At 40.7% G+C, this 25360-nt stretch overlaps 1 protein-coding gene across 7 annotated transcripts in view; it reads right to left on the bottom strand.

The window, feature by feature from the left end:
* Positions 1-25360, bottom strand: part of ARHGAP24 (Rho GTPase activating protein 24) — a 1010562-nt gene that overhangs the window by 6435 nt on the left and 978767 nt on the right. For all 7 annotated transcript variants that reach the window (XM_089670543.1, XM_089670544.1, XM_089670542.1 and 4 more), the window contains 3 exons: positions 16823-16955; positions 12798-12871; positions 10252-10373 (listed from right to left, as the gene is read on the bottom strand). In XM_089670543.1, coding sequence (XP_089526669.1) covers positions 10252-10373; positions 12798-12871; positions 16823-16955 — 329 coding nt within the window. The remainder of the gene's footprint in view (positions 1-10251; positions 10374-12797; positions 12872-16822; positions 16956-25360) is intronic.

Below are 25360 nucleotides of genomic sequence, written 5' to 3'. Positions count from 1 at the left end.
ACCAAAAGAAAGCTCAATTCATGGTAAAAAAAGGAGATATATTTCATTTGGCTGCAGCGTTGCATGACCGCGCAATTGTCAGTTAAAATAACGCAGTGCTGTAACGCAAAAAATGGCCCGGTCAGGAAGGGGGGTAAATCCTCAGGAGGGCAAGTAGTTAAAGAAAACTAGTAGGTCAGGGTCTAGAAAGGAGTTACAGTAAGTACCAGGATGGATGGTGATTGGTTAAATATTGATAGGTGGAGATGGAAGGGGGTAGGCCTTAATTGTCAAGTGTTAACACATATTTCCAATTAAGTGGAGGATAAAGAATTATTTACTTACACAAATGTAAGGAAAGATGGAAAAATCTCCAAAAGGCATCAAATTACAGATTAGACATTCTTATAATATGTCAACAAAAGTTAGATTTTATTTCCATCATTTACACTTTCAAAATAACAGAAAACAAAAAAATGGCGTCTGCAAAAGTTTGGGCACCCTGCAGAATTTATAGCATGCACTGCCCCCTTTGCAAAGCTGAGACCTGCCAGTGTCATGGATTGTTCTCAATCATCGTCTGGGAAGACCAGGTGATGTCAATCTCAAAGGTTTTAAATGCCCAGACTCATCTGACCTTGCCCCAACAATCAGCACCATGGGTTCTTCTAAGCAGTTGTCTAGAAAACTGAAACTGAAAATAGTTGACGCTCACAAAGCTGGAGAAGGCTATAAGAAGATAGCAAAGCGTTTTCAGATGTCAATATCCTCTGTTCGGAATGTAATTAAGAAATGGCAGTCATCAGGAACAGTGGAAGTTAAAGCAAGATCTGGAAGACCAAGAAAAATATCAGACATAACAGCTCGCAGGATTGTGAGAAAAACAATTCAAAACCCACGTTTGACTGCACGATCCCTCCAGAAAGATCTGGCAGACACTGGAGTTGTGGTACACTATTCCACTATAAAGAGATACTTGTACAAATATGGTCTTCATGGAAGAGTCATTAGAAGAAAACCTCTTCTACGTCCTCACCACAAAAATCATCATTTGAACTTTGCAAATGAACATATAGACAAGCCTGATGCATTTTGGAAACAAGTTCTGTGGACCGATGAGGTTAAAATTGAACTTTTTGGCCGGAATAAGCAAAGGTACGTTTGGAGAAGAAGGGGCACAGAATTTAATGAAAAGAACCTCTGTCCAACTGTTAAGCATGGGGTTGGATCAATCATGCTTTGGGGTTGTGTTACAGCCAGTGGCACAGGGAACATCTCACGAGTAGATGGAAAAATGGATTCAATAAAATTTCAGCAAATTTTGGATGGTAACTTGATGCCATCTGTGAAAAAGCTGAAGTTAAAGAGAGGATGGCTTCTACAAATGGATAATGATCCTAAACACACGTCGAAATCCACAGGGGATTACATCAAGAGGCGTAAACTGAAGGTTTTGCCATGACCTTCACAATCTCCTGACCTCAGCATAATTGAAAATCTATAGATAGACCTTAAAAGAGCAGTGCGTGACAGACAGCCCAGAAATCTCAAAGAACTGGAAGACTTTTGTAAGGAAGAATGGGCAAAGATACCTCAAACAAGAATTGAAAGACTCTTGGCTGGCTACAAAAAGCGTTTACAAGCTGTGATACTTGCCAAAGGGGGCAGTACAAGATATTAACTCTGCAGGGTGCCCAAACTTTTGCAGACGCCATTTTTTTGTTTTCTGTTATTTTGAAAGTGGAAATGATGGAAATAAAATCTAACTTTTGTTGACATATTATAAGAATGTCTAATCTGTAATTTGATGCCTTTTGGAGATTTTTCCATCTTTCCTTGGCTTCTTTATGCACATTAATACAATTTTTTAGCTGGGGTACCCAAACTTTCGATCCCCACTGTACATAAATATTGACTCCCTTAGACTTTTCCACATTTTGCATTGTGACATCTAAGTAAAACGGATTTAAAAGAAAAGTTTTGGGAAAAAAACAAAACAATCATACTCACCTAGATGGCTGCAGCACCGATCCCAGCTGCAGCTATCCCCTGCCACCTCTAAAACTGAGAACTTCTGATCACTCAGTTCTCAGCATTCAGTAAGCAGAGAGCACTGACTGTCAGTCACCAGCTCTCTGCCCTGCTCCTCCAGGGCTCACTGGAGTGCTGAGCTGTGGAGCTGGCAGGAGCTGCTGGCTCAGTCTCTCATAGGCTTGCTTACAGGCCAGATGGTGGTCCAAGCATCTGGGTGGATACTGACTGCAAAGTTAGGATATTTTCAGAGTCTGGACTGGCTGAGTGACATCAAGCTGGAAATGGGTCACAGGAGTGCAGCACGAAGTACACACTTGTGATCCATAGGAGAAGTGAGGACAAAAGGGCTTTGGTCCTACAGAATTTTTTTCACTGAGCTATAAAAAAAATCCATACTGTTGAAATGAAAATAATCTACATAAAGTTTTGTAAAATTATTTACATTGCATATGTATTCACCCCTTTTACTGTTAAAAACAAATGCAGCTGGCTGCTTTCAGCAGTTACATATCTGGATTAACAGAGATCACCTGTGTGAAATTTTAAGTGTCATATCATTTTAAAATAACTATGTTTATGAAAGGTCACAGAGCTTGTTATGCAAATTTCATTATCAAGACAAAGGAGCAACTGTAACAGTCATTTGGTCCTTAATCTGGCCATGCACATATACAGTTAGGTTCAAATATATATGGAGACAAGCACAATTTTAATACTTTTGGCTTTGTATGCCAACAGAATAAATAAAAATGAAACAATCCACATTAATTTGAAGTGCAGACTTTCAGCTTTAATTCAAGGTGTTGAACATAAATATCAAGTACAAATTTTAGGAACTGCAACCATTTTTATACACAGTCTCTCCATTTTCAGGGGCTCAAATGTAATTGGACAAATCAATGTAATCGTAAATAAAATGTTCATTTGTAATATTTTGTTGGGAATCCTTTACTGGCAATGACTGCCTGAAGTCTGGAATCCATGGACATTACCAAAGACTGGGTTTCCTCCTTTCTGATGCTTTGCCAGGCTCTAACTGCAGCTGTCTTCAGTTGTTCTTTGTTTGTGGGTCTTTCTGCCTTTAATTTTGCCTTCAGCAAGTGAAATGCATGCTCAATTGGGTTGAGATCAGGTGATTGACTCGGCCATTGCAGAATATTCCACTTCTTTTCCTTCAAAAGCTGGGTTGCTTTTGCAGTGTGTTTTGGATCATTGTCCATCTGTACTGTAATGCGCCGTCCAATCAACTTTGCTGCATTTGCCTGAATCTGGGCTGACAGTATATCTCTAAACACTGCAGAATTCATCTGGCTGCTTATGTCTTCTGTCACATCATCAATAAACACCAATGACCCAGTGCCACTGGAAGCCATGCATGCCCATGCCATCACACTGCCTTCACCATGTTGTACAGATGACGTTGTGTGCTTTGGATCATGAGCTGTTCCAAGCCTTCTCCACACTTTTTTCTTCTCGTCATTCTGGTACAGATTAATCTTAGTTTCATCCATCCAAAGAATGCTTTTCCAGAACTGATCTGGCTTTTTTAGATGTTTTTTGGAAAAGTCTAATCTGGCTTTTCTATTCTTCAGGCTTATGAATGGTTTGCACCTTGTGGTGAATCCTCTGTATTTGCTCTCATGAAGTTTTCTCTTGATTGTAGACTTTGACAATGATACGCCCACCTCCTGGACAGTGTCCTTCACTTGTCTGGATGTTGTGAATGAGTTTTTCTTTACCATAGAGAGGATCCTGCGATCATCCACCACTGTTGTCTTCCGTGGAAGTCCGTGCCTTTTTATGTTGCTGAGCTCACCAGTGCATTCTTCTTTCCTCAGAATGTACCAAACTGTTGATTTGGCCACTCCTAATGTTGCTGCTATCTCTCTGATGGATTTGTTTCATTTGTGTAACTTTTCAATGGCCTGTTTCACTTGCATGGACAGCTCCTTTGAACACTTGATGTAGGTTCCCAGCAAATAGATTACAAATGCAAATACCACACTTAGAATCAACTCCAGACCTTTTACCTACTTAATTGATGAAGAAATAACAAAGGAGTAGCCCACACCTGGCCATGAAACAGCTTTTGATTCAATTGTCCAATTACGTTTGGTCCCTTGAAAAAGGGGGGATGGTTACTCTTAAGAGCAGTAATTCCTAAACACTTCCTTCCAATTTGGATGTACATATCCTCAAATTAAACCTGAGAGTGTGCACTTTCAGACCATATCCAATATATAACTATAGCTTGAATAACTTTCGGTAAATACCTTAAACAAAACTAAAATTGTGCCTGTGTCCAAATATATATGGACCTAACTGTATGCGGCCTCTCGCCAGGTGAGCTTTAACGCCAAGAAGCCACATACATGCTTTCCGAAAGTAAACATTTCTGTGCTGTGAGCACACACCTGCTTATAAGACTACTACAGTATCTACAGTGAGGAACAGAAGTATTTGAACACCCTGCAATTTTGCAAGTTCTCCCACTCAGAAATCATGGAGGGATCTGAAATTCACATTGTAGGTGCATTCCCACTCTGAGAGACAGAATTAAAAGATAAATGCAGGAAATCACATAGTATGATTTTTAAAGAATTTATTTGTCTTGCACTGCTGAACATTAGTATTTGAACACCTGAGAAAATCAGTGTTAATATTTGGTACAGAAGCCTTTGTTTGCAATTACAGAGGTTAAACGTTTCCTGTAGTTCTTGACCAGGTTTGCACACACTGCAACAGGGATTTTGGCCCAGTCCTCCACACAGATCTCCTCTAGATCTGTCAGGTTTCGGGGCTGTCGCTGAGCAACACGGAGTTTCAGCTCCCACAAAGATGTTCTATTGGATTTAGGTCTGGAGACTGGCTAGGCCACTCCAGAACCTTGATATGCGTTGTACGGAGCCACTCCTTGGTTATCCTGGCTGTGTGCTTCGGGTCGTTGTCATGTTGGAAGACCCAGCCAGGACCCATCTTCAATGCTTTGACTGAGGGAAGGAGGTTGTTGCTCAAAATCTCACAATAAATGGCCCCATTCATCCTCTCCTTAATACAGTGCAGTCGTCCTGTCCCCTTCGCAGAAAAGCACCCCCAAAGCATGATGTTACCACCCCCATGCTTCACAGTAGGGATGGTGTTCTTGGGATGCAACTCATCCTTCTTTTTCCTCCAAACACGACGAGTGAAGTTTAGACCAAAAGTTCAACTTTGGTCTCATCTGACCACATGACTTTCTCCCATGCCTCCTCTGGATCATCCAGATGGTCAATGGCAAACTTCAGACGGGCCTGGATATGTGATGACTTGAGCAGGAGAACCTTCCGTGTAATGCATGATTTGAAACCATGACGGCGTAGTGTTCTACCGACAGTGACCTTTGAAACTGTGGTCCCAGCTCTCTTAATGTCATTGACCAGCTCCTCCCTTGTAGTTCTGGGCTGATTCCTCACCTTTCTTATCATCAGTGATACCCCATGAGATGAGATCTTGCATGGAGCCCCAGTCTGAGGGAGACTGACAGTCATCTTTAACCTCTTCCATTTTCTAACAATTGCTCCAACAGTTGATCTATTTTCAGCAAGCTACTTGGCAATTGCCCCGTAGCCCTTTCCAGCCTTGTGGAGGTCCACAATCTTGTCTCTGGTGTCTTTTGACAGCTCTTTGGTCTTACCCATGGTAGAAGTGGTCTTGCCCATGGTATAAGTTGGCATCTGACTGACTGTGGGGTGGACAGGTGTCTTTAAAGAGCTCAGACAGGTGCTACTAAGTTAGATTAATGAGTGGAGTAGAGGTGGACTTTTTAAAGGCACAGTAACAGGTCTTTGAGAGACAGAATTCTTGCTGTTTCTTAGGTGTTCAAATACTTATGTTCAGCAGTGCAAGACAAATAAATTCTTTAAAATCATACAATGTGATTTCCTGAATTGTTTTTTTAAATTCCTGCTCTCAGAGTGGGAATGCACCTACAATGTGAATTTCAGACCCCTCCATGATTTCTAAGTGGGAAATCGCAGGGTGTTCAAATACTTCTGTTCCTCACTGTATCTAAATCATATTTTGTCCTTAGCAAGGTTTTAGAGCAAACTGCACCCTGTTTACACCAACTTACTCTTTATTGTACTCTATTAAGGGCAAAATTTCCTTTAGATAGATACTGTAGCAGTTGTGCAAATAGGTGTTTTTGTTTCTATTGAAACAAGAGAATTCTGGAGAATTGTTTCATTTGAAAGCTCCCCATAGTAACTGACTGGTCAGTTGATTGATGGTAACTTGTAAGTTGTGGAGAACTTTAACTAAGATTTGGGAAATCGGCCATGGAACATTTATAACCTGAATGGATGGGAATAAAGACATTGCTAAAAAAACAACACCAAATCAGGTTCGGTTTGGAGTTTGAGACATTGAAACATATGGAAAGACATTCTCCAGCATGATGAGACCAAAACTGAAATGAAAATGTTAGGTGCGTCAGAAAGTCAATAATCACCTTGGGAACAGCATTCCCACAATTAAGCAGGGTGTTTGTGTTATTGTGTTGTAGGGATACTGTTCATCAGCAGTGCCTGGGACATTGGTCAGGATTGAGGATAAGATGGATGCCACCAAATACAGGACAATTCTTGGAGAAAACCTGTTTCAGTCCGGCAGAGAGTTTAATTATACAGACAGAGGTTACTCTTTCAAACCATGAACCATTATGGCTTCTACTGGCCAAGTCTAAACCTAGAAGCTGTGGTGAGACCTAAAAATTGTGGTTCATCAATGCTCCTCATCTACGCTGACAAAGATACATGGATGGCACCAAATATAGGACAGTCCTTGGAGAAAACCTGTTTCAGTCCGGCAGAGACTTTAATTATACAGACAAAGGTTACTCTTTCAAACCATGAATCATTATGGCTTCTACTGGCCAAGTCTAAACCTAGAAGCTGTGGTGAGACCTAAAAATTGTGGTTCATCAATGCTCCTCATCCACCCTGACAAAGATACAGCACCTTAGCCATAAGGATGGCCAACAACTGCAGGATCAAAGATTTGGAAAGCTGTTAGAAACTTGCTCCGAAGGCCTCCCAGCTGTAACTACAGCCAACGGTTGTGTCAGCTAGTATATTACCATTAGGATATTAATGTAACTAATAAGTATGTGCTGTACTTTTTCCACTGTTGAGTTACGATACAAGCAATATTGCACCTTCAAATTAAGTATATGGTATAGAGTTACGATACAAGCAATATTGCACCTTCAAATTAAGTATATGGTATAAAATAAAGTAGATGTTCACCCAAAACCTTATTAACTCTAAACTTACTCATAGCCACACTATCTAGCCCTTTAAAGAAGCATTCGCTATGCATGCCTGTTCTGCAGTTACTCCGGTCTGGTCCCAAGCTGAACTGTGAGCAGCGGCTTCAGTGTGTGCAGGAGAGGCAGTCGACAACAGAAGCTCCATGGTAAGTCTATGGGTGACGTCACTTTCCAGGCATTTCACAGTCGTGTGTTCTCTACTGCACACAGCATCCGCCACTGGAGACTGGACTGGATCAGCTTCAGAAAAGATATGTATAGCGTTTTCTTCTTTACAGGACTAGATAGATTTGTTTTAGACTGTGGCTGTGAGTAGGTTTAGAGTTTGTTATGTTTTGAGTGAACTTCTATGTTAATAAAAATCCAAATTAAATTAATTTGAATCCAAGTCAGTTATAATAACAAACAGAAAAGTCTACAGGGGTGAATACTCGGGCACAGCATTGTATATCAACTGCTACAACTACTTTAAAGACTTCTAATCTACTAATGCCTGTAATAACAACAAACAATATTAGTGTGTACTTGTGTTCAGTCACAGTCGTGCCTGGAATGAGACCAATAGGAGTGAATGTAACTTTACTCCTGGCATCACAAGTAAGGAATGATGAAGTAACTGATCTACTTACAGGATTAGGAGATAGGTCATAGTAAAATATATAAACTAAATAGCATGGTGACAACTGGTGTGCTCTGTCATGGGTATTACTCTGTACATGACTATTTTAATCAGACTGTTTTAAAAGAACAGGCTATGAGGTCATCTTATTGTCAGCATGAAAAATTATCAGCATGAAATGAGAATGATATCAGTTTTAATATAAATGGTACGTGATGATGTCTGTTAAAGAAACTGAAGAATGGCTGCCTGTGGTTGGATGTAAAAAGATGAGATAACCCAGTCATACGTAAAAAATTAAGCTGAAGACTACAAGAGCCCATTGTGATTTTCTGAATCCAGAATACATTTTTTCATATATCGAATCTATGTCAAGGAAAACTGGACAACAGGGCTGAATTTGCAGAGCCCTAACAATTACCTGTTGGCTTCCATTGGCCTTCTGTTGTCAGAGCCCCCTACTTGACACAAGGGAGCCACAGCTTCAAGATCAAATGATCGTATTTACGCAGATCTTTTACAAATGGTTTACAGTAACGGTAGGAGGAAGGGTTGGGTAATGTTCCTAAACAAACTAATATTAACCTATACTTCCACTTTAGGTGAGTGGGATATGTCATACTGAAGAATAATTATACACAGGCATTATCTAGGACATCAGCTGTACTGTAACTGTATAAATTATGTGTTTTAGTTTCAGAATATATTACTCATGCAAAAATAATTTTACAATTTGGTAAAAATGTCATTGTGTAGTATGCAGTTGTGCTCAAACGTTTGCACACCCTGGTAGAAATTGTGAAATGTTGGCATTTATTTTGAAAATATGACTGATCATGCAAAAAAAAATGTATTTTGGAATAGTGATCATATGAAGCCATATATTATCACATAGTTGTTTGGCTCTTTTTTAAATCATAATGATAAAAGAATCACCCAAATGGCCATGAGCAAATCTTTACATACCCTGGAAGGTTTGGTTTTGGTACAGTCACACAAGGTGACACACACGGGTTAAAATGGCAATTAAAGGTTAACTTCCATCCCAATCATGGCACCACCTGCCTGGAGTTTGCATGTTCTCCCTGTGCCTGCGTGGGTTTCCTCCGGGTACTCCGGTTTCCTCCCACACTGCAAAGACATGCTGGCAGGTGAATTGCCTCCTGTCTAAATTGGCCCTAGTATGTGTATGTATGAATGTGAGTTAAGGACCTTAGATTGTATGCCCCTTGAGGGTTAGGGACCGATGTGAATGTAATATATGTATATTACAATCGTCTATTAGAGCAGCCATCAATTTACAGAGCAGCCGTCAATTTACGCAGCGCTTTACATATATATATGTAAATTGACAGTAAATTGACAGTTGCTCTGATAAAAGATTGTGCCTCTTGGTTGTTTCAAGAAGCACAATACAACAATACCTGAACAAACATTAGCTGCATGGTCGAGTTGCCAGAAAGAAGTCTTTACTGCGCCAATGCCACAAAAAATGGAACTACAATTTAAGCTTCACAGTATTGTACAATGCAATAAAGTCTGATTGGCCTACAGTGCTGTTTCTCCTCTTCTACTCTAAATGCTGATATACAATGGATTACAGGGAGCTGATACAAAGACAGAATGAGATACTATATGATATTAAAGAATAAGTTCACCGTTTGTGACATACTACATGATACACCCATATTCAGGGTCTAAAATGGATCTTCTCTCCCCCCCCCGAGTAACTGTCATAATTTAAAAAAACTGCTCCACCTGCCCAGCCACGTCATTCATTTACAGAATTCTGTGAATGGGAAACTACACGTCCCAACAGCCCATGCATCTGTTGGCTTGTATTTCTCAATGAACTACCACAGCACTGTTAAGCGCTGTGGTAGTTTATTGATTCTTCCTGTCAGTGTAAAACTGCCTGATAAGAGCAGACAAATAACACTGACAGTCTGCAGGAGAGCTGCATGGCACCAGTGATCTGCTTTCAAGGCTCCTAAAACAAAAAATAGTAAATGCACATTTACTTGCAAAAAAATGCATTTATTATTTTTTGCTAAAAGGTGAACTTATCCTTTAATGTATCTATTTGTAATAAATTGAACTTTTTATATAATGCTTAAAATAATACTTTCAATTTACATTTTAAATTGGGATGTATACTAATATTAGTTATGGTTATTGAATATGTGTGTTTTATATAAAAAAAATAATTTCTCTCTCTCTTCAACACAAATTATTGTCATTTATTTAGAATTTTTGCAGAAAGTTTAATTGAAGTAATAGTAGCATTTTCCAAAACATTTATCAATCTTACCTTCCATTATAGTCATTGGATCCTCCACTTTGGGACGCAGGATGTTTGGCCCAAAGACAGTAGCCAAGTTCTGAACACTCATTTTATTCACTCCAGAATAGGACTGCACTTCGTCTAAGAATCTGTTAATTACAGAAAAAAATATATAAATAGGGCATACCTATAATTTGCTACAGATGAATTGAATAAAATTGGACTTTTGTTCTGGAGATTTCTATTATATGTTTCTTCATTTCAGGATTTTTATGGGGCACATTTTACTCTTTCACTCAAAATTTACAATGGTCACAACAATTACAATTGTCACATGCCATGTATAGTATGTATATTTTTCTAAAGGTATGGAAAATTTCCATCTTAATAGTGACTGTCCAGTCAGATGCAGTCACCATTTGGGTATTCTGACAGCCACGTGTGCTGGCAGGGGATATTTCTCCATCTATGCTGTTAAGCATTGATGGGGGAATCTGTTATGTTTGTAATGCTAACCTAACACTTGGCATAGATAAAATAGGAAATGAAGGATTGCAATACAGAAACTGTACAGTGTTTATCACAATGAACCATGTAAAATATTTTACACAAAGGTCTTGGGAGGCAGTTTGCATTTTTTGCTGTCAGCATGGTCTTACAGCAAGGAAGCAAACTCTACGCCTTTTGTGCTGGGAGCCTTATGTTGAAATGACAGGGCACTGAGGTCCCAGTGTTTTGTACTAATGCTTGACCTTACAATAGAACTTACTTGTTTGCGAAAATATTATAACCTTTGTATGTAGGAACCACACAACTGTAGCAGGGATAACTGCTTCTAGACCGCCCTATAACAGAGATACTGCTACAGGGCGGCATGGGTGCGCAAAATCACGTATATATACGTGATTTTGCATTTACAGGTAGGTGGCGTGCACGAGGCTGCCGCGGCTATCACTCACCCAGCCGGTGATTACTCATCAGCACCCGGTGATTGCTGAGGATCTCCGACAGGGAGGAGAACTGTTTGTAAACAAAACAGTTCACCTCCCTGTCGGTTCGTGCACACTGCTTTGCATGGCATTTGCAGACAATCACAGACTTCATCAGGGTGGCTGAGGGCCCGACGTCCTCTAGTGGGCCCTGTGCTCACTGCCCAGCACCAAAGAGCATGATTGGCATTTGCCATTAAACACTACAATTGGCAGGTCCACCACTGGTGCCCTGTGTTTTCACAGATGAGAGCAGGTTCACAGACGTGAAAGGGTCTGGAGAAGCTGTGGAGAATGTTATGCTGCCTGTAACATCATTCTGCATGACCGTTTTGGTGGTGGGTCAGTGATGGTCTGGGGAGGCATATCCATGGAGGGACACACAGACACTAGACAATGGCACCCTGACTGCCATTAGGTATAGGGGTGAAATCCTTGGACCCATTGTCAGACCATATGCTGGTGCAGTGGGTCCTGGGTTCCTCCTGGTACACGACAATGGCCAGCCTCATGTATGCAGGCAGTTCCTGGAGGAAGAAGAAATCAACACCACTGAATGGCAGCCACGTTCACCTGACCTAAATCCAATGGAACACCTCTGGGATATCATGTTTTGGTTCATCCGATGCCGCCAGGTTGTACCTCAGACTGTCCAGGAGCTCAGTGATGCCATATCTGGGAGGAAATACCCCAGGAGACCATCCATTGTCTCATTAGGAGCATTGTCAGGCATGCATGCAAGCATGTGGGGGGCATACAAACTACTGAGTAGCATTTTTAGTTGCTGCAATGAAATTTCAGCAAAATGGACTAGGCCTGCTGCATCATTTTTTCACTTTGAATTTCGGGGTGTCTTTGAATTCAGTCCTCTGTAGGTTGATAATTTTCATTTCCATCAAATGATTGGACAGCCTTATGTTCTTAGCACATTACCCAGTCCATATCACTATAAATAACCAGCATGATATTTTTCCCCATTGAGACCTGATGTGTTTTCAAAGTGTTCCTTTATTTTTTTGAGCAGTGTAGATCACCCAGAGGGTAATGTTTTTTTTCTCAAGAAAAGTGGCATTACTCTTTAGGTTTACACATTAAAAAACTGATGTTTTATATTTTTTTTACTATTTACATGAAATCTTTATGCAAATGAACATTTATTACCTATTGAAATTAAACAAAAATCTTGGGCTAAGGCTTCTCTGCTCTGGAGAAGCCTTGTATTTTTATTAAGGAATGCAAGGCTTCCTCTGACCGAGGTGGAAACTGCAACGTCATCTGGCCCGCCTCTCTGCCTCAGCCAGTCAGAAGAAACCTTGTATTCACTGATAAAAATATGAAGCTTTTCCAGAATGGCAGAAAGCACTTAGCCTGAGTCTTTATTTCCTACAAAGACGGGGAGTAGCTGTTGGAACACAGCATCAATGCTACTACAGTATATTATAGACACACATAGAGGCCACATCATTTAGTAATGGAAATATAATTAATGACATGAAACCTGAAATTCTACTTTAAGACCAACTAAGAAAACTCAAAAAGCAACCAATATATTGACCAATATCACCCTACCCTTGAGCATCTTACCTACAGATGTATTTCAATAGATTGTAATTAACTGGTGGGAGACTCTTCACTTGTTTCACTAGTTCTGCCATCCCCTGTGGAATATAATAATAAAAATTATTATTATTACATTATTCTATTGTAAATACGCAGTAACGTATAAAACTGTACATATTCATTAGCAGTGACAAATGAAGATAACAATTCCTAGAGTCAATGCTTTTCTAATATGGAAACTTGCTCATAATCTCAGAATCAATGCTTCATGGGAACTGCAGCCGCAACCTATAATTACATCGAAATGCCTTTTACTTATATAAATGGTTTCATTTTCTGAAACTGCTTATCATATATAAGGGAAGCTTACAGTATTCAGTAGACTGAAACATTGCAAATAGTTTGTTTAGTTTTTACATTTGAAACTATTGTAATATTATCTACAATTCCATCTCTGTTGAGCCAATAGTTCTGGACAGACCATTTTTTAATGGCTGCACCTAGAGAGAAATTTGTATCACAACATGACATTAAAGAAGCATTCTTTGATAGGCAAAAAAAAAAAATATCAACCATTAGTACACCCCCTACACAGAACAATAAACAGTTATAACATTTAGAAAATCCTTACCATTTAGGAGAAAAGTCTAATTGAATTTTCACGACCTCATCTCTGTAATTCAAAAGATAACAGCATCTGCTCTGCCAAGGAGGGGGTGTAACAGCAAGGATTACATCATATCCTCTCCTCTCTCTCTGCAGTAAAAGGAAACTACAGTTCCCATCAACCACAGGGAATTAGGCCTGTACATGTTGAATGTGCTTGAGAGTCCTGGTCTGCCCACCACTGCCAGTGGGGATGAATTACATTGCTACTTCCTGAAGAAAAAAACTACAGAAGGGATGTGCCAAGACTAGTGGCTGGCGGAATAGGAGGCATAGCAGCCAGTAGTTTTAGAAACAGGAAACCATAGAGAATTAATGGTTTGATTTGAAAATGAATAGGCTATTTCAAAGCAACTATTGAATGAACCAGAAGATGGATAACATATTCAGTGAAGGTAGGAAATCAGCAACTAGGACATGTAAAGACATTTTTGCCAAGAGTTCTGTGGAGTGCCGTGGTAGTTTATTGAGTCTTCCTGTCAGTAAGTATCTGCTTGCCCTTATGAGGTGTGTGGGCACACAGATAAACTGATAGGTCTGCAGGAGACCTGCATGGTACCAGTGATCTGCTGATCTCTGGTGCAATGCTTTACAGGCTCCAGAAACAAAAAATAATAAATGCACATGTTTCTACCTGCAAAAAAATGTGCATTCATTTTAAGACAACATCATTATTTTTTGTTAAAGGGTGAACTTATCCTTTAAAGAGGCTATCTTATGTCAAAATTGCATGGCAAATACAGTGTAAATCAGTACATCTGGAGCAACAGAAGTTACATTTAAACCTTAATTGTACCTGTAACTTGTTCCCTGCCCTCTTCCTATCTTCAGAGCTTTTCTATTTATGAGTAGCTTTCCCATCTCATTAAAGTGCCAGTAGAGATGTGAGAAGGGTGGGTAAAATCATTGATGCTTATAATGTCAAACTGATGGAATAATACATTTGGGGGTTCCATACATCATGCCAATCAAGGAGCACACAACATGGCCGGCTGACAAAGCTGCTGCTGGTTGCAAAGCAGTAGCGTTACATTGTAAACCTGAAACTGGAAGTGCTATTACGGGCAGGTAAGAAACATCCCAAACATATTCACAAAAATGATTTGCTTAAAAATATTGCATAACGTGAGGCAAACATAATAACAAAATTTATTTTTGCTTTTAATTATACTTTAAGTGGTGCAGTTACAGTATCCATTGACCAGTCCTGGTTCTTACTGTTATATGGTTGTAATATAATAGTCAAGTTTTTAAGGGAAGGGATGCCGACGGGGTTAATAATAAATTTGCAAATCTGTTTTGGAGGACAACATTTAATGGTGTTTATTGACCTTGGTAAAATATTTCAGCTTCATCATAAAAAGTATTTTGAGCAAAAGGGACACAGTTTCTAAGCAACAATTTCCAAAAAGCAGATTTTTTTTTTATCATGAGCTTTTAAGCGGTTCCTGATCCTGCAAAATATTATGAAAAAAAGGGATATGCAAATACAGCAGATATTAGTAACAAGCCACGGGGGAATCTTCTCAGGTTCGATTCACCAAGGGTTTGGTGAATCTTGTTGGAAATTTGGCAAACCCAAACATAGAGAAGAATCTAACTGAATCTGGTAGCTAAATTCTGGCCATTTTTAGTGCTAATATGTAAACTACTGTGAAAGAGGGCTCACAAAGCTTGGCACTACTATGTGGGATATTTACCAATGCAAAGAACATACAATGGGGAGAGGGCCTTGTTATGCAGCTTTCATGATGCAAAACTGTCCTGCCACTGACCATTTTCTCTCCTGCTGTTTCTATCAAGCTCTCAGTTTGAATTATAAGGCCACTAGAGTAAAAGCAGGTGTCTTCCTATATAAATTAGGAGACTCCAGATGACACACCAGTGTAAAAGTGGCCAGCAAAACAATTTTAAATAGCAAGACTAGGCCTAAACTGACTAGAGATCAAGAGCACGAGCTTGTGACTACAAGATAAGGGATACTGCATAGGATTCAGCAGTGTAAACTTTGCAAGCACCAGGAAAGTTTTAACTAGGGATAACGTGCCTAACTGGCGTATGCCTAACTTTTATTTAATCTATGAGGATAGGGGGTTGCAGTGAATGTGAAGTGGTTTAGGTGCACACTGTTCTTGCGCTTTTTTCTTCCATATGATGCAGCAATATGCTGCAACCAAGAGGCAGTATTCAAATGCAGATGGTCAATAACAAGTGAATGTTCTGCTTTGAGCACCCCAAACCTAAAAAATTTCTATCAACATAAATTAAAACAAACAAAACAAATGAAAACCCCAAAATAGCACCCATGAAACTATTTTTAAAGGAAACTCTTGCAGTGAAAAAAATGTGTTTTGGATGGGACAACATCTAATAGTGACCTGTTTTTAAATCAACCATAAAATAAAGTTAAAGACAAACAAGCCCACAATAAAGAGCAAAAGGTTGATTGTCCAAAGAGCTATTAATACCAATTAACACCTTAATCATCAATTAGTGTGTTATTTTATCTCCTAGTTTTTATCATTATGTTAGCAATGCATATGTCCATATACTACTAAAGTTAAAAAAAATATATGAAATGAATAATTGAAATTTAAAGTAATATTGACACCTTCCCGCTCGGCCTATAGCAGATTGATGGCCGGGCAGGACACTCGCTGTTGTGACTGGGCGTCATATGACGTCCTGTCAAAACGAGCTGCTCAAAAGTTTCAGGTGTTTTTTGTTTTATTTAGCAAAAAATAAAAAACTCAGTGGTGATTAAATACCACCAAAAGAAAGCTCTATTTGTGTGGAAAAAATGATAAAGATTTCATATGGGTACAGTGTTGCATGACCGCGCAATTGTCATTTATAGTGTGAAAGCTGAAAATTGGCCTGGACAGGAAGGGGGTATAAGTGCCCGGTATTGAAGTGGTTAATGTACAGTTTTATAATTGACCCTTGTCTCTCCCTATTGAGCTTGTCAGTTATTTCTATTCTTTCCCTACAACAGCTTCCAATTCACTGACACTGACTGCTCTGTGGCCCCCCTGTTTATAGTAAGGGGGCACACAACCAAAAAACCCCTTGGGTTTTCTAAGCCTGCTGGGTCTTCTAAGCTTGCTGGCCATTGATCAAAGACCATGCAGTCCTTTATGGTATAAAAATTCTTCCTGGAGAATCTGCACATACATTTGCTGGGACCGTGAATCTTAAACCTGCAGGATTCGTCTCTTGCCGATGGTAGTGGGGAACCCAAACTTCATCCCTTTTTGATTCATCTACATCATGTTACTGACAGTGAAGTGACCAGAAGAACATGAGTGTTTCTCCTGGGGAAGATACACAAGAAAATATGTATTAGTAGCTCAGCGAATATGTAATGTTTGGCTTTTACTTACAGATTCCTCCTCTTTGCTCAGCTGTTTCGCACATGAGAGAAAATCCTCATACTTTGAATATGGGATGACAGGCTCTGGCAGCTCCCGCAGGTACAGCTTCAGAAGTGAGGCTACGGTGTGGACATCTGTGTTACTGTAGATAACAGAAAAAGCAGGTTATGGCTAATGTTTACAAAGCTGGACGACGCATGCATCAGTCTGCAAGCTGGTAACCTGCCCTCCGGGCAGGCTCTGCTACGTTTTATGATATTATTTATTTATCACTGCAAATAAGCCTCACTTTTCATGTTCCCCTTTGTCTGCATTTGTATTCAAGTCATAAGAAATAAACTGGTATATCAGTCACTTCTCTAAAGCGAGTCCCTACTGACAGATGCTCGGTGTGAAATCTCAGCAGCCTTCATATCATTAAAAAGGCAAAAATGCTCAGGAATATGTGAGAGGATGGGTTTGTATCATGCTGTTATTTACTGGACTGATTTCAATTGGTAAGAAAACAAGAAAACATAAAATTGCTACAGCTCTGATTCACAGTCAGTGTGGTTGCCATTGCTCTAGCCCTTTTGGGCTGCTACATAAAGTGTAAGTTATATAAAGTTTTAATATAAAAGAAAAAAAAAGCAAGCACTGCAAGGCATTTTAATAATACATCACAATGCACACCAATGCATAACAGGTGCCCACTGGTGTGAATGACCCATTCCTGCTCATCGCCCTCCTTTAATTTATCTAAAATAACCACATTTTTAAAGGCAAGTGGTCAAGAAAAGGAACATGGAGCTGCTGTTTTATTGAACTCAAGGTATGACAATGCTATTTATCTGGCTGTTCTTTCCAAGGCCCTCTGGCTTTAAACTTTGAGTCAATTAGGCATATTGGTATCGTTGATTGGCATACTTATTTCAAGTTGGAGACTCAAAGGGGGATATTTACTAAAGCTGGTTCACACAGAATCTGGTGTAGCTGTGCATGGTAGCCAATCAGCTTCTAACCTCTGCTTGTTCAATTAAGCTTTAGCAATAAGGCTCCGTTCACATCAAATCCGATTTTAAAATCGTGCGACTAAGCCCCGGTTCACATATATTTGGCCGTGCGGCCAACGTTTTGCACGGGCACGAGAGCCCATTCATTTGAATTAACTTCCGTGTCCCGTGACACGCAGGGAAGAAGTCCCTGTACTTCTGAAAACGCAGCCCGCACAGGAACCTTGGTTCCCAGTATGGTGGCGTTTTCCAGTGCGGGCGGCGTGCCATTACAACTAATGGCACCCGCCCACGAGTCCGCATTCCTCTCTGCAGATCCACAGCCACACCACCCGCACATATGTGAACCTAGCCTTACAGTGAAGTTGCACGATTTCAAAAATCGGGTGAGAGAACGATTTCTTTTAAACCCTAACCTGTAAATATATATATATAAATACCCCATATACCTCATCAAGGAGCCCTCTGAAATGTGAATACCAATTAAAGGTGGTGTATAAACAAACAAGTGCAATACAAATTAATGCCTGCTTCACAGCCGTAATAGAGTTATAAAATAAATGTACTTATAAACCCCAAAAGGTGTTCCAAAGGAATATATATATATATATATATATATATACATACATACATACACACACATATACATATATACACACACGCACATACATACAATGCTTAAGGGAACACTTTGAAAACACATCAGATCTCAATGGGGAAAAATCTCATGCTGGATCTCTATACTAATATGGACTGGGTAATGTGTTAGGAATGTAAGGATGCCCCATCATTTGATTGAATTCAAAGACACCCTGGAAATCAAATGAAAAAATTATGCAGCAGGCTAGTCCATTTTGGTGAAATTTCATTGCAGCAACTCAAAAATGGCACTCAGTAGTTTGTATGGCCCCCATGTGCTTGTATGCATGCCTGACAATGTCAGGGCATGCTCCTAATGAGATGGAGGATGGTGTCCTGGGGTATTTCCTCCCAGATCTGGACCAGGACATCACTGAGCTCCTGGACGGTCTGAGGTGCAACCTGGCGGTGTCAGATGGACCGAAACATGATATCCCAGAGGTTTTCTATTGGATTTAGGTCAGGTGAGCGCGGGGGCCATTCAATGGTATCATTCCTTCATCCTCCAGGTACTGCCTGCATACTCTCGCCACACGAGGCCGGGCATTGTCGTGCACCAGGAGGAACCCAGGATCAGCATAGGTTCTGCAAATGGGTTCAAGGATTTTATCCCAATACCTAATGGCAGTCCGGGTGCCATTGTCTAGCCTGTAGAGGTCTGTGTGCCCCTCCACCTGTAAAACCATTCCTGTTTTGGGGGTCGTCTCATTGTTGCACATCTAGTACACCTGTTCATTTCATTAAAAACAAAGCAGCTGAAACTGATTAACAACCCCCTCTGCTACTTAACTGACCAGATCAATATCCCAGGAGTTTAATTGATTTGATGCTATACTCTGATTAAAAAGTGTTCCTTTAATTTTTTGGAACAGTGTATATGTATATGTATATCACAAACTATTAGTAATATCTGCAAAAGTAACTAGACACAAATATGTATATGAATGTGCATCACTAACCACCTAGATACCAAACATAACTGTGAACATCTTAATCAATACAGTGCAAACAAGCTAACATAAAGACAATAGAGAGAAGGTAGACTTACTAAACCTGGAGCAAACAGAATCTGGAACAACTGCATAGTAACCAATCAGATTCTAGCTTTAACTTGTTCGGTTAAGATTTGTAAGCTGGCATAGTTCGAGTCTGGGTAAACTAAGGTGGACTTTTATCACCAAAGTGCAGAAAATATAACATTTCATTTATTTTACTTTAATGACATAGTAATAAGGGATTTTATTGGATTTGAAAAGGTAATAAAAAATGCCTCAAATGCCCACTAGATGGCAGAAGTCCACAACACAATTACTAATGACAGCAAACCTCTGTGTTTTGATAAAAGGAAGGTATTATTTGCCATCAGTGTATCAGAGTAGCCCTACAAGTCATTGTAAATGCTACAAGCATCATTGCACTTCTCTAAGAGAATCCAGGGAATGTCCAAGACACAATATTAATTTTGTATAAAAATTGCTTGTGCCACAGTGTATACACATAAACTATTTTGCAAACCAGTCATGTCACCTTCTTTAAATGATCCTACTAATAGCAATGATAAGAATGTCACTATAATAAGAAAAATAGACTCAATTAGCTCTATAACACATTATTTGCAATAATGATCTGTATTTTCTCCTCTCACTGGTGGCAAGTGCCGAATATAATGGTTATTATGGCAAATTAGGATCATTACAGCTTAGTGAATTGAGACTACTGCAACTAATAATACTCTAATTGACGCACTGGCAAGTGGTAGTTTAGTGACTCAGTCCCTCTTTTATTCACACCTATTTAGTAACAACTTGCAGGATTTTTTTTATTTTGTATTTAGCTACCTAAATACTATATAGTCAGGTCCATAAATATTGGGACATCAACACAATTCTAACATTTTTGGCTCTATACACCACCACAATGGATTTGAAATGAAACAATCAAGATGTGCTTTAACTGCAGACTGTCAGCTTTAATGTGACGGTATTTACATCCAAATCAGGTGAACAGTGTAGGAATTACAACAGTTTGCATATGTGCCTCCCACTTGTTAAGGGACCAAAAGTAATGGGAAAGAATAATAATCATAAATCAAACTTTCACTTTTTAATACTTGGTTGCAAATCCTTTGCAGTCAATTACAGCCTGAAGTCTGGAACGCATAGACATCACCAGACGCTGGGTTTCATCCCTGGTGATGCTCTGCCAGGCCTCTACTGCAACTGTCTTCAGTTCCTGCTTGTTCTTGGGACATTTTCCCTTCAGTTTTGTCTTCAGCAAGTGAAATGCATGCTCAATCGGATTCAGGTCAGGTGATTGACTTGGCCATTGCATAACACTCCACTTCTTTCCCTTAAAAACTCTTTGATTGCTTTTGCACTGTATATGAAGAAACAAAAATAGGGCGCACGGGCCTAGTGCATTACCAGTAAAATACTCACAAAGGAATAAAATCAAAGGAAGGGCATGTCACAAGAAATGCAGCTTGGTCCACTCACCCTGAAGGATGTCTGGTGGGGGACTGTAGACCTCTAGGTGGCTGTTTGCTGACGAGTTTCGAGGCTATGCCTCTTCCTCAGAGTCAGACATCCTTCAGGATGATTGGACCACGCTGCATTTCTTGTGACATGCCCTTCATTTGATTTTATTCCTTTGTGAGTATTTTACTTTTTATCAATAAATCTAGTTTTTAAAATGGTAATGCACTAGGCCCGTGCGCCCTATTTTTGTTTCTTCATATACAGTTCTTTTTGGATTTCCCTGGTCCGTTGAGGGCAGCAAAGCTTGCATTCCTTCTATACTCCATGTGGGGATGCAGACATTGTGGAGTCCACTGTCCAGCGCAGAAGTTCAGGCATTCAGTTTCTTTTTTTCTTCCTATCAAAGATAAAATATGGCTGATTGCCTGTAGTCTCTCTAGATATATCTACCTCTTTTAAAATGACAGTCTCCCAGCTATGCCATATTATTACTGTATCAGAGACAACACCCAGCCGGGAAGACCATCGGAGCACTTTAGAGATATACGCCCTAAGACCAGCTTTATTATATATAGTAGACAAAGCTATGTGTGTTCAGGGGCCAGTACCCACTCCTGTACTCCTCTCAAATTTTGACATGTGCCTGTGTCCATGTACCCGCTGCATCTGCATCCACTTCCATAGAACAAAAACAAATGCCTCAATCACATAGTACAAGGGTGCCAGCGCTCATGTGAATGAGGCCTATAGAGTAAAAGGGTTGCAGGTGGGGGACCCTGATATGTTATATTCTTCCCAGTCAGGGGTGGACTGACAACTCATGGGGCCCCCGGGCAACAGGGGATCATGGGGCCCCTGTGTCCTTGCCCAAACTCAAAAAAGCCTATGAAAAAGGTACCAGGGGCATCTCATGGGGACCCCTACTGACCCCGGGCCCTCAGGCAGTGCCCGAATTTCCAAATGGTCAGTCCGCCCCTGTTCCCAGTCATTCTGGTCATGTCTATAGTCTGTCCCAGATTTGATTAATCTTTTCTTTTGGCAAAAACAGAACAGACTTGTATTCCTCAACGTCTAATTTCCTGAGGGTGGTGCTATATTCATAGAAGTCCTCACTGCTACTGTACTGTATATGAAAAGTCAGTGGAGACGCTTGTCAGAGCCAATTACTTGGCTCCCAGATTCACCCTGTGCCCTCAACCAGTCTTTAAAAACATCAATTACTTTAGCGCAGCAGGTCACAGTGAATACACGAGTTATTCACAGACTACGATGTCCTTGTGTGCCTTTACTGGGGGACAAGAAAGAAGAGCCTGCATTTTGGATATGGGCAAATGCTGACAATGGATTTCTCTGAAATGTGCGCCCTGTCTACGATAATGTTAAATATAGAAAAAAAAGGGGGGGGGGGGGTTGAAAAGCACATTTAGGTATGCCTAGAACAAACACTACTTTGCATGCTCCCTAGGCGTAGCACAGACAACATACGCCTGTGTGATGGTGTGCTTGTACATAATCCACACTGAGTGCTATCTAGTATAAAGCAGTGCAGTGATCACAGCTCAGGAGCAAAGGACAGCAGTCCATATCAGCCAGATCACAGCTAAATCTGTCAGTCACTTTTTACTGATGAATCTTCCTGAATCCACTGCTGCCACCTTTTCCTGTTAGACTGTACATAGTCAAGCTGGGACTTGTAGTCCTAAATAAGTCCTCAGGGCCTGACTACAAGTGTATATATACATATACAAATCGTGATGGTCTCTTAGATTGTAAGCTCCAAGGAGCAGGGCCCTCTTATCCCTCTTGTATTGAACTGTATTGTTGCTGTATTGTCTCCCTTTATATTGTAAAGCACCATGGCGCCTCCTGCATGGAGTTTGCATGTTCTCCCTGTGCTTGTGTGGGTTTCCTCTGGGTACTCCGGTTTCCTCCCACACTCCAAAGACATGCTGGTAGGTTAATTGGCTCCTGTCTAAATTGTCCTAGTTTCATCCCTGGCCATGCGGAATCTCCTGCATGGTAGGGGTTGGGGAAAGACCTGGCAACCTACCCTGTAAAATAATTGCTAAGAGAATTCATGGAAAAAGTCGTTTATGAGTGACGGTCCATGCAATCGCCAAGGGTCAGATATGACTGAATGGATAGATAGAGATATTGTAAAGCGCTGATATAAATCTTGTATAATAATAATATAATAAAAATAATTTGTAGTTCTCCTATGAATAACGTACAATGTATAGCAGCCACACTGTGGCATACGGTTCCCCATTCCAATATTATACCGTGTATACAAGTCATTCTTCTCTCATATAATCTGCAGTGATTTTTTTTACAGGTACATTTACAGCCATTTTCTTGTCAAAGAAAGTTGAGGCAGAGGCAGGTCCAGTATATCATAAAGTTTATAAAATGTTTGGAGGGTCCTCACAAATTCTGGCATTTTTTTTTTTGCTTAATCTGTTGATTTCCTATGACTGACATCTCCATCTAGTGGTGATAATGCAGTATATTGCACGATTGAGGTATTTCATTAAAATATGTATATTATGGTCACTAGATGGAGCTGATGATCATAGGAAATCAACATATTAAGCAAAATACAGACTGAATTTTTGAGGACTAGGTAAATGCTTGTGACATTCACCCAACAACTTTTTTATATACAGAGGTTATACCGTAACATGCTGGTACTTTTACTGGTACTGGTACTTTTACTTTTGCAGTCTATATGGTAATGCTGGATCTTGTAATCCCCAGTCCCCTAACATGCAGGGTATACACACCGCGCTTTGACTTTTAGTTCTTTGTCTATTAACATACAGGGCATAAATCAACAAAGCATTTGCAACACTATTCTTCCAGCATAGAAAACTCTGAGCCTATGATGGCTCTTTTAACACGATCCGATCCGATCGAATCAAGTCCTGTCAGTTTTTTCAGGTGGACCTGATCAAATGATCTATGTATTCTTATGGACTGGCAGGTGACACAGACTTGTGTCAATTTACACCCACCCACCTCCAATCAGATTCCCTCTGCTACAGAAAAAACAGAAATGGATTTGTACTCCTCTGTCTAGGTGGATAGGTCAGTGGCAGTCAGGTCAGGGGCGTATTACCCACAAGGCAAACAAGGAACTTGCCTAGGGCGGCATTTTTCAGGGGGGCAGCACCTCCCCCCAGAAATAGGGATGGAAGAAGGGACATGTGCACCATGGGAACCAGGTGGGATCCGAGAGAGACTGCGGGCTGCTTGATGGTGTACGTAGAGCCTGACTCTCGTTCCTGGAGTTGTCCGGAACTGTGAAGATGAGTGTCTTTCTCTCTATGGCTGGGGGAGGGGGGTTAGTGGAAGCCTCTCCCAGGTGGGGGGCAGGGGTGTTGTTGGTCAATGTCAGGCTCTCTCCGTGGGAGGGGGAAGGGGGGTGGTGTTTGTTCATGTCCGTAAGGGCAGACGATCTTTGTGTTGCCTAGGGCAGCACAAAACCTAAATACTCCAGTGAGGTGTAAAGCTTGGTTCACATATGTGCGGGTGGTGCCTCTGCGGAACCGCATGAAAATCCCGCACAGAGGAATGCGGACCCGCATTAGTTCTAATGGCACGCCGCCCGCACTGGAAAACCCAACCGTACTGGGAACCAAGGTTCCCATGCGGGCTGCGTTTTCAGAAGAAGTGCAGGGACTTTTTCCCTGCGTGTCACAGGGCATGGGAGTCCATTCAAATGAATGGGCTCTTGTGTCCACGCAAAATGCGGCCCGCACGGCCGCACATATGTGTACCAGGGGTAAACGGACAGCCAGTCTGTTCAAACCCGACCACCCATACAGCGCAGTGGGCTATGTCCGTGTCCGCTCTGCATAAACTGAGCAGGCAGGGATCTGTCATTTGTCCACTCTGCTCTGCTTTATAGGAGATCAGCGGACAGATCCCCTGCTCAGCAAATCGGTGAAAGGGACCATATTCATGAACTGGAGAAGAGCAAAACTACGCCCTTATTTACACAAGATTTGTGTACGGTATGCAGCAAGAATCAAGTATGTTTTTTGTGGCTGGATTCATAGGTGGATGGAGATAGTGGCAGCCACTCAGACTCTACAAAGGAAAAGAGGGCAGAAAGAGGTACCACCTATTCACCAGTGTTTGGATATAATTGCACAGCCAGTAATTACCTGACATTAGGGACACATGATCATCCTTGGCAGGGCCCCCAATACGGCAATACAGCCAGTCCTCCTGTATGGGGCCTGGGTTTCATCAGTTTAACAGTGGGGCCTGGGCACATAACAAGCAAAAAGGTGCGGTTGGGCACCGTATACACGTGAGTGCGCATTTTGTATAATATTTAGGTATTACAATGTTTTAAAGTTCACGTACTATGTGGAGTCTTTTGTTTATGAGGTGATGTGATGGTGGGGGTTGTATTCTGACCATAGTTGGAA

This window comes from Staurois parvus, unplaced genomic scaffold (assembly GCF_062004578.1).
Source record: "Staurois parvus isolate SC_StPar_1 unplaced genomic scaffold, SC_StPar_1.0 ptg000091l, whole genome shotgun sequence".
Lineage (NCBI taxonomy): Eukaryota > Metazoa > Chordata > Amphibia > Anura > Ranidae > Staurois > Staurois parvus.
This window is presented reverse-complemented; position numbering and strand designations above follow the sequence as displayed.